We start from the raw sequence: 10,754 nt of genomic DNA, 5'->3' as shown, positions 1-10,754 counted from the left end.
ATATCTGAGCCTTTTGAAGTGAAGACCATGCAGGGGAAGTGGCCCACCAGACCACTGGTCAGATGACTTCCAGCATGTGGGGGATTAAGTCAAGTTGAGATGGCAGGTGTGAGGGACTGGGAGGGAGGGAGGGACCAGGTCCACTGCCTTTGCACTGCCCATCAGACGCTAACATTTGTCTGCATATCTAAACACAAAAAAATAGGAAAGTATCATGTGTTCTGATGGACATGAACTTGTGGGTGATTAAATTCAATAAGGTCCAGCCCCAGATCTTGTCCCCATAACAACCTTGCTGGGGTTTACAGCGGGAAGACCTGCAAAATATACAGTTATTCCCTTTCCGAGAATGGTCTCATACTGGACTGTTAAATGGTTTCAGTAACCTTTGATAAAGAACTCAACATACTGATCTGTCCCATAGGGACTGACTTCCTCTCCTGTTATGCTACACAGCTTAACCTGTCAGTCAAAGTTCAGTTAAAGCAAAATGTGCATTTTTAGTCTGTTAAAAGATCATGGCTGATATATTGTAATATTCAAGTTGTTTACTACCCTTGGATTTTTACTTTACTGCACAATGATCATGTCTTCATTTTACATGCACGGATCAGCGAGATCACTGACTCATTCACAGAGTCACGTGTGTTTGTGCGTTTGTGTGTATGACTGTGTGTGGGATGACATTCCTATGGAAGGTCAGGGCAAGGTTATCAATCATGAACATGAGCCGCTGGATCCCGTTACGCGCTGGAGATATGTGTGTTTACTCAGCAGTGTGAACAGCGCACAGGGACAGGAAGAAGCACTTTATTCTATGTGTGCTTATCCCATTGTGAGGACAGTGGCTAGACACAGCCGTTACACAACAATAGGGAATGATTGCTGTCAGGGCTGGCATTTAATTAATTTCCCCATACTGTCTGTTTAAACGAATTCTTATACAAATATGAAGACAACATTTTTTGTGCAGAGGCTATGGCGTCTCAAAATGGACAAACAGAACTATTGCTGCTTTTCTCTTGTTTTTCAAGCTAAGGTATTTTAAGAGGGTATGCGAGCACACTCATTCGAGCCAGCCGAACTGAAGCATACTGACGCCTTTAACAAGGTAGTGAGAAAGCAGTGAGGTGGAATTCGTTATTTCTTTCTTTCTTTCCTTCTCCCCCCCTCCCCTCCTTTGTTGGCATTGTGTATGATAAGGGGATGTGGTGTTATGTTGGTTTCAGAACAGAGATGTCGCAACATGTTCAGGTGTAGGAGTGTCACAGGTTTAGTAGTAGTATTAGATAATCTGTTTAATTTCAGGAAGCGTGGTCTCTTAAGTAATGCCACTATAGCTTCCAAAAATACTTTCATTTCAAATAAATTCATTTCTCCTGCTCCTTTTATCGCCGACGGGTTTACACCGATAGTAAGGCCTCAGATAGTCTCGTCTGGCAGAAACCCTATTTCCTCTGTTGCCACAATATCCCCCACTGCCCCTCCTGTCTCTTCCCCACCAGACTCCCACTGATTGAATTAATGCCTCCAACAGGAAGTGAGGCCTAGAGTTTCTCTTGACTAACAAACAAATTAGTCTTTGTGTTTGAGTTGCTCCACCCCTCCCCCTCCCTCTGGCTGTTCAAGGAGCAGGAACAAAATTCTCAATGAAACAAAGAGGACATGCAGCTTGATGGCTCACAAATGGAGCCCCAGGGCATTCGTGTCGATAGGAGAAAGCAAATACTATTTTCTACCCAAGTAATCATTTGCGTTCTACATTTGGAAAAGTGCATCACACTGACAGGAGCAAATAAAGGCCATTTATCCTGATAAACACTGTGCTCACTATTCTTGGCAGGATAGATTGAATAATTATTTTTTGGAGTGAATGTTTGGCCTATGGTGCACTATGTGTTCTATGGATGTCATTCATATGAATGTAGAGATTGCATATGTTGTCTTCCATTCAATTCAAATCTAAGTATCAGTAGATAAAAATGATAACTACGAAGCTTTTGTTATGGTCATTGGTGTGAGGGTAGATACAGCTTTGTGGAAATTAGGAGAAAACATAGCATCAGGTAAATTGTGTGTTGACATGGATCAGGGCCGGGCAATTTAAAGCAGGACTGTTTGTCTCATTGCACAGGCCCTGTGACGCTCACTGAGACGGTGTCCTAAGCCTTTGTAAGAACATAACAGGTTTAGCCAAAGGAGCTCATATGTCAAGACATTTCTTCCACTGATCGTTTCACCTTCCAAGTAGCAATTTAAACCTCTTGCCGACCTGTCTGGTTTTCTATGTTCTTTTTGTGTGGTGTTTTCTCTATGTTTGTTACGTCTATATCACACGGTACTGTCTTGACCAGTACCTGCCTTGACATATAGACAGGGAGTTGGCAATGAGCATAGCAGGTCTCCCACCCACTGTGAGATTGCGTATGTTGATACTGTTTGTTTGGGTTTGTCTTTATAATAATAAAGACAACTACAGTCCTGAGAATCTCAACACATTCAATGTTTTGTCATGGCTACAATTGTAGCTCTGCTCCCCTGGTGTAAATGGACTGTTAGAAGAAATCATTATTGTGGTCATTATATATCAAGAGACCCAGAGGAGATGGTTTGCTCCAAGTGTTACAGTGAAAGGATTATCTTGGGTTTATAGGGTGACAGGCGACAGCCATTACAGGTGTGACGTATTGTTTTGTTTACATTCTGACAGTATATTTAGTGTCCTACATGAAACACTTATATAAACAGCGGCTGGGTTTTATATGGTCTGTTATTGTAGCAGTCTTTCAGTGATGACATCCCATTAGCTATGCTTGTATCCATTCCCACTTGGAGTAATTGACAGACACAATTGAAACAGAGATGATTGATAATAGATGGTGTGTGTTTGTGTGTGTGTGTGAGAGAGAGAGAGAGAGAGAGAGAGAGAGAGAGAGAGAGGAGGCTTTGGGCACTGTGGCTTTGTGTGTTGTTTTCTGTGTTGAGCTGAGATGGATGGTATGTTTTTAAACACAGGTGTTATCTCGGTGAAGGAGAGGAACCTAGGATCCCAGATCTTAATAAAATATATGTCAAGAGAGTGTCTCAAAATATTGACCCTTGTCTTTGAGAGAGAACTTCCTAAGCCTGCTCAGTATGAAGAGCACACTTACCTCAGATGACCCTGTCTGTTTTGTCTCTCTTTTGTGTCAGTAAGAATGCCTGCCACAGACCTTGTTGTCTCTTTGGACCATCGTTACAGACCAATAGTTACAACCATGAAACAAAAGCAACAATAAGCTTTTGTACACGAAGAGAACAAAACATGGCCTAAATTGTATAACATAACACAAGAAGGCCTGTTGTAAGCTGCTATCAAGTCCAGATATATTCAGAGATGATCTCAAGAAGATTAGATTCAGCCCTTTTAATGGCTGTTGTGCTTGTTATTTTGGTGCTCTCATTTGTTTCTTACAATGTCTGGGACTGGCTGACAGTACACCTTTAAACCAGGTCACCCCCTGAAAAGAAACATTGACTTACATGGTAGACATTGTAAACAGATGAATACAATGAATAGGTATGCAGACAAATAAGCAAATACATAATATAATCTAATTAAAGGTTACATTTTATTTGGGTTCATTGAATAAGGGACAAAAATACTGTGTTTTAAAATGATAAACTATGATGTGTAACAATGTGAGATTTTTCTTTCCCTTTCTCTCTCCTCCAGTCTGTGGTCTAAGTATCGACATCCGTAATGACATCAGTGAGTTCAAGCGTCTGGAGAACTGCACGGTGGTGGAGGGCTACCTGCAGATCCTCCTCATCGGAGACAAGACCAACAACCTCAACCAGGAGCTCTTCCGCTCCCTCAGCTTCCCCAAGCTGACCGTCATCACCGACTACCTGCTCTTGTTCCGCGTGTCCGGCCTGGACAGCCTCAGCACGCTCTTCCCCAACCTCAACGTCATCCGCGGACGCAACCTCTTCTACAACTACGCCCTGGTGATCTTCGAGATGACCAGTCTAAAGGACATCGGCCTGTACAACCTGAGGAACATCACGCGAGGGGCCATCCGGATCGAGAAGAACCCAGAGCTCTGCTACCTGGACTCTGTGGATTGGTCTCTCATCATGGACGCAGAGTTCAACAACTTCATTGCGGGGAACAAGCAGTCCAAGGAGTGTGGTGACGTGTGTCCAGGCATCATGGAGGACAATGCTCAGTGCATCAAGACCAGCTTTAATGGCAACTTTAACTCTCGCTGCTGGACATCCAACCACTGCCAGAAAGGTAAGGACCTCTGAACTTTTCTCTTCACAGTGTGGGCAGCAGAGACCCAGTCACATCAGCACATAGGACGGCCTGTCTACAGAGCTCCTGTTTATTGCTGGTAGTTTTTTAAAAGTTGTTTACTCCTGCAGAAATCTGTATTTGTTTGTGTTGTTTTTTAAAAGATTTTAAGCAGAGGTCACTATCATTCAAGTCACAAGCAAGTCGCAAGGTCCAAGTCTCAAGTCGAGTCCCAAGGAAAACAATCAGCATGCAATGACAAATCTTTGTCTATTTATTGAGGAACCAGACAGCCCTTTTCATTATTTTGTCCACAACACATTTTGATTATGTAATAATTCATTTTAACAACAAATTCCAAATGCAAGCTTCATAAGTAAATCATCAATTTAAAGCAATTTTGACATACCAAAAGACCAGTAGGCCTATGCTTGTAATTGTTGCATGATGCCCCATTGCTGGTGAGCTTGCAAAGTAAACAGTTATTAACAACCAATTTTTGGAGCTGCATATTTATTTATGGCAATCCACTTTCCTACAATTAGAGTTTTGCGCTGCACCCAATCCTATAGCTAGCTGTACAGCAAATCAATAATCTGTTCGCTAGCGCACCCGACCTGTGTTGTTTGACAGTTTGCTGGTCCAATCAGAGGGCAGAGTGTGCTTTTCACTAGCCAATCTGTTTATTTTACAAGTGCGATGCTGCGGCTACTGTCTCTGGCTGCGTGGAGAGTAATCCACAGATGAGTGAAAAAACTTTACAAACCTGAGTCCACACCGCTTGTTTTAAGGTAGATTATTTCTCCAATAACTGGGGTATTTGGTAGTGTTTGTCTATCCCACTTGTGATGCAACCGTTTGCAGAGGTGTCTTTGATCTAGGTAGCTAGGTGGGTTCTAGTCTCGCAAACATTCTCAAATTGTGAATTTTTTCCCTAGTGAACAAATCCCATGAATCTATGCAGTTTTTCTTTCATATCTGTCAGGGAGCAGGATTGTCCCCCGTCCAGTAAAAACATTTCCTCTCTGTTTATTATGGAGGCCTTTTCATTAGATCAACCTATTTGCTGACAGAACTAAGGATGGGTGCATAATACAGCTCCTGGTATTAAATACATTCTCAGTTGAGGTTACTGTTGCTCTGCCAAAAAGCGAGGCAGTGAGTCTTCCTGTCTGGACCATATCAGGTGAATATTTACTAAATCTTATCTGGTGTGATTAATGAGTTATGACACACTATGCTACAGTAATAATATAATAATATAATAATAATAATATAATAATAATAATAATAATATGCCATTTAGCAGACGCTTTTATCCAAAGCGACTTACAGTCATGCGTGCATACATTTTTTGTGTATGGGTGGTCCCGGGGATCGAACCCACTACCTTGGCGTTACAAGCGCCGTGCTCTACCAGCTGAGCTACAGAGGACCACTACAGCATACTGTAAGTATTTAAAATCCAGGAAAAAGGAAGGATACGGTTCAGGTAGCCTCTTTATAGTTCTATTTTTAAAGGCCCAATGCAGACATTTTTATCTCAATATCAAGTCATTTCTGGGTAACAATGAAATACCTTACTGTGATTGTTTTCAATCAAAATGGTAAAAAAAGAAACAAATATATTATTCGCAAGATACATTTCTTATGTAATAATTTTGCTAGGACTATCTGGGAGTGGTCTGAGTGGGGAGGGAAAAACGGAGAACTAGCTTTTATTGGCTTGGAACTCTCTTTCTTATTGGTCTATTAAGTAATTTACTGCCTGGTGACATACTCCATCCCACCAAACCTGGGTGAAATTTCAAAGGTATTTTCATACAGCTCTTACACTATAATGGGCATTATCATCATTTTCACAATTTCACAGTATTATTCCAACCTCATAGTATGGAAATATATATACAGTGGGGAAAAAAAGTATTTAGTCAGCCACCAATTGTGCAAGTTCTCCCACTTAAAAAGATGAGCGAGGCCTGTAATTTTCATCATAGGTACACGTCAACTATGACAGACAAATTGAGAAAAAAAATCCAGAAAATCACATTGTAGGATTTTTTATGAATTTATTTGCAAATTATGGTGGAAAATAAGTATTCGGTCACCTACAAACAAGCAAGATTTCTGGCTCTCACAGACCTGTAACTTCTTCTTTAAGAGGCTCCTCTGTCCTCCACTCGTTACCTGTATTAATGGCACCTGTTTTAACTTGTTATCAGTATAAAAGACACCTGTCCACAACCTTAAACAGTCACACTCCAAACTCCACTATGGCCAAGACCAAAGAGCTGTCAAAGGACACCAGAAACAAAAGTGTAGACCTGCACCAGGCTGGGAAGACTGAATCTGCAATAGGTAAGCAGCTTGGTTTGAAGAAATCAACTGTGGGAGCAATTATTAGGAAATGGAAGACATACAAGACCACTGATAATCTCCCTCGATCTGGGGCTCCACGCAAGATCTCACCCTGTGGGGTCAAAATGATCACAAGAACGGTGAGCAAAAATCCCAGAACCACACGGGGGGACCTAGTGAATGACCTGCAGAGAGCTGGGACCAAAGTAACAAAGCCTACCATCAGTAACACACTACGCCGCCAGGGACTCAAATCCTGCAGTGCAAGACGTGTCCCCCTGCTTAAGCCAGTACATGTCCAGGCCCGTCTGAAGTTTGCTAGAGTGCATTTGGATGATCCAGAAGAGGATTGGGAGAATGTCATATGGTCAGATGAAACCAAAATATAACTTTTTGGTAAAAACTCAACTCGTCGTGTTTGGAGGACAAAGAATGCTGAGTTGCATCCAAAGAACACCATACCTACTGTGAAGCATGGGGGTGGAAACATCATGCTTTGGGGCTGTTTTTCTGCAAAGGGACCACGACGACTGATCCGTGTAAAGGAAAGAATGAATGGGGCCATGTATCGTGAGATTTTGAGTGAAAACCTCCTTCCATCAGCAAGGGCATTGAAGATGAAACGTGGCTGGGTCTTTCAGCATGACAATGATCCCAAACACACCGCCGGGGCAACGAAGGAATGGCTTCGTAAGAAGCATTTCAAGGTCCTGGAGTGGCCTAGCCAGTCTCCAGATCTCAACACCATAGAAAATCTTTGGAGGGAGTTGAAAGTCTGTGTTGCCCAGCGACAGCCCCAAAACATCACTGCTCTAGAGGAGATCTGCATGGAGGAATGGGCCAAAATACCAGCAACAGTGTGTGAAAACCTTGTGAAGACTTACAGAAAACGTTTGACCTGTGTCATTGCCAACAAAGCGTATATAACAAAGTATTGAGAAACTTTTGTTATTGACCAAATACTTATTTTCCACCATAATTTGCAAATTAATTAATTAAAAATCCTACAATGTGATTTTCTTGATTTTTTTTCCTCATTTTGTCTGTCATAGTTGAAAATTACAGGACTCTCTCATCTTTTTAAGTGGGAGAACTTGCACAATTAGTGGCTGACTAAATACTTTTTTTCCCCACTTTATATATATATATAAAACACAGGAAAATCATGTTTTTGACTACACTGGGCCTTTAAGTTTATACCTGTCTATTACTCACCGATATACAATGAGAATAAATCGTCAATCAGCAGTTGAGACAATAACAAAGTGGCTCCCCACCCCTATTTCGTTAAAAAGCTGAGGGATAGGGCTGGAGAAATGTAACCATTCTGAAATTCATAGACAGAGCTAATATCAAAATTATATATTAAACCATATTTACAAACATTGGAGTGAAACAAGCTTATATTTTGGGTTCATATGGGGTACGACAGTTGAACTAAGCTCATGAGGCATTTATAAGTTATATTCTTCAAGAATCAATGGGTACATTTAATTATGTGATGAGTGTGATGGAAGGAGTCAGGCCAGGAGGGTAATCACAGAATACAGAGTTTATTCCTTCGTTACACAAAATACGCTGGAATAGCGACAAACGAAACAGGTACAGGGGAAATATCTACCCTGGCAACAAAATGGTACGAGTAGCTCCACCGAGCTACACTACTCTCACATACAAACAATCACCCACAAGGACAAGGGGGCAGAGGCAACACTTATACACAGACTAATGAGGGGATTAGAACCAGGTGTGTGTGATTGAAAAGACAAATGTGATGATAATTGGGGCGGCAGTGGTTAGTAAGCCTGTGACGACAAACACCGAAGCCTGCCCGAACAAGGAGGGGAGGCAGCCTCGGCGGAAGTCGTGACAAATTAATTCAAAAGTCAAAAAATTGATGAAGTAACCTCAGATTGCCCCTTTAAGTTAATAAATAAAATTAATGTCTGGTTGTAAGAATTTAACAGCCAACAATTTACTTATTTAGGACTGGAAGTGGGAAAAGTTGTTTTGGTCTTGTTGTTTTGTTGTATTCCTTAGGCATTGTGGTTGGTGTTGTTGTTGTTGTGGATGTGTGGCTGAGAGGGTGACATCAGTGCCACGGTATTGGCCAACCAGGCTCCCACCGTAGTGTATTTGTTTGTTTTGTCTAGACGATTACACACTGCAGAGCTTGAGTTAGTCTGGGCGCCTGTTTAAATCCTCAAGTGTCTCTCTGTGTGGACAGTTTCTTCAGAATCTCACTGGTCCAAATCAAAGGTATTCAGATGCATGTTTAGCCTGTGAAGGAGATTACTGTAGGTCGACCTTGACTCCAAGGAGCTTGGGGGGAAAACACGTCTCCTAGCCTCCTACTTGCCTGTCTGCTCCCTTTTCCTCTCAACATGAAATAATAATGGGAAATGTCCTCCCAGCCATGGCCTTTTGAAGACCTGTGTACAGCTCCCATGGATAACTGGTAGTTCTAAACATCCCCCTACCCTTCAGACACAGAAAACAAATAGAGGAAATCAACCTCTAAATAGTGACTTCCTTAGTGACCATTTATGTTTCAAGGAATGGTCTTTATTGTTGCGATAATTGTTCTTTGGATGCAGCATTAAATTAATGAGGATGTTTATAGTATTTGTTGTAAGGGTCTCTGGTGTATCTAACTGTTTGTTGCAGTATAGACAGTCTGGACTGGCCGTGACAGACATGCTAAAGTGACCTGTGTGGAATGAACTTCCCTGATGTACAAAGATTTGCTTGTAATTATCTGATGTTGGTTGGAACCAATTTTTGGTTTTCCTAAGATTTGTTATGGAAAGCAGACAAAGGGCATTTTTGATTTGCACCCGCAGATCCGTTCTCCTACCTTAAAGCCAAGCAGAGGTCAGGGTAAATACTCTGAGCCTTGCGGTCTCAACTCTGCAAATAAAGACTAACAGAGATAGACTGCATTGTGATATCAGGATAGAACGTCTCATTTAGAGGGTGTGTGATTGTGGTTTAGTGGTAGTACAGCTACAGCTTGTAGTCTAAATTCTCACCCATACAATATTCAAGGTTCTGAGTCTAGTAGAGATGAGACTTTCTCTGGCTCTCACTGAAGGGCAGATACTCCACTTGTCTCCACCCCTCTGCATAATTGCCTTGTTTTTCTCTAGTACAGATGTTTCTTCAAGGGCATGCAGTGCAGTGGTTTCTTAGTCAATCCGGACCAATCCTCTACTCTGAATGCATCTCTTTAATTACAGTACATGACTAGAAGATGCTGTTTGCTGGTAGGACTACTTTAGCCTCTGGGGAAGTTTTTTTGGAGCGCTATTGTTTGTCAGGTCAGAAAGGCATTACTCTATACTTGCCTTGCCTGCTTGTATGAACTCAACCTGCTAAATGTTTAATTAGAAAGGAACAGATTGCCTCAGAAATGGGCATGAAAATAGCAACACATGACTTTCGAGGTTAATTCCTGGCTCTATGTTCCTGTCTGGCTGGGCGTGGGTAGGGTAGGATAGGGTTACCTGGCTGGTATTAGGCTCTTCTGGAAAGAGGCAGGGCCGTGGAGATTTAAGGGGGTAGTGTGTTCTCTTTAGTAGCGGGCCACGGCATGTGGAGAGGCGCTAACGGATGGCTTATGTGAGAAGGGGGGCTGAGGGGAAAATGTCACAGAAATGTCAAGTGTACAAGCACAACGGCAGGCTCTCACTAACACCCCGGAGGGGACATAACACGCCCAGCTCCCCCCTCCTCCTCTGTTACCGCTTTCCCTCCCTTCTTCCCTCCCTCAAGTTGCCCTTCTTGATAGTTTGACTAGTATTTCCCCCTCTTTCTTCTGCCAGCTTTATCAGAGACTGTTAACAGCTTTAGCTGTGAGATATCTCCTGACTGTTTACACACTGTGCTCATTCTCTCAACACTCCGGCCGCCAGTTGAGTTGTTTGGCTGGACGTGGCCCCTGTGACATTGCGTGTTGTTGGTGTGTGTTTTTGGGTCTTGTGACCTGGTCTCTGGCCTGCTTCGAATGTGGCCCTCTGGTCACTCTGTTCCAGACAGGCATGTCTTCCTCCTCCAGAGGAGAAGTGAGCAGAGCCAGCCTACGGGAGAGAGAGAGGCTGGTTGATAGGCAGCACAC

The 10,754-nt window shown here is 42.5% G+C and overlaps 1 protein-coding gene across 1 annotated transcript in view; it reads left to right on the top strand.

Moving 5' to 3' along the window:
- Nucleotides 1-2,990: 2,990 nt before the first annotated feature.
- Nucleotides 2,991-10,754, top strand: part of LOC311135328 (insulin-like growth factor 1 receptor) — a gene marked incomplete at its 5' end in the record, with an annotated part of 116,303 nt that continues 108,539 nt past the window's right edge. Inside the window, 2 exons of the mRNA XM_084169273.1 lie at nucleotides 2,991-2,997; nucleotides 3,716-4,279. Of these exons, the coding sequence (XP_084025399.1) occupies nucleotides 2,991-2,997; nucleotides 3,716-4,279 (571 nt within the window). The remainder of the gene's footprint in view (nucleotides 2,998-3,715; nucleotides 4,280-10,754) is intronic.

The sequence above is a fragment of the Coregonus lavaretus genome (genome assembly GCF_964263955.1).
Source record: "Coregonus lavaretus genome assembly, chromosome: 9".
NCBI lineage: Eukaryota > Metazoa > Chordata > Actinopteri > Salmoniformes > Salmonidae > Coregonus > Coregonus lavaretus.
Note: the sequence above shows the minus strand (reverse complement) of the source record. Positions and strands in the feature narration are given on the sequence as shown.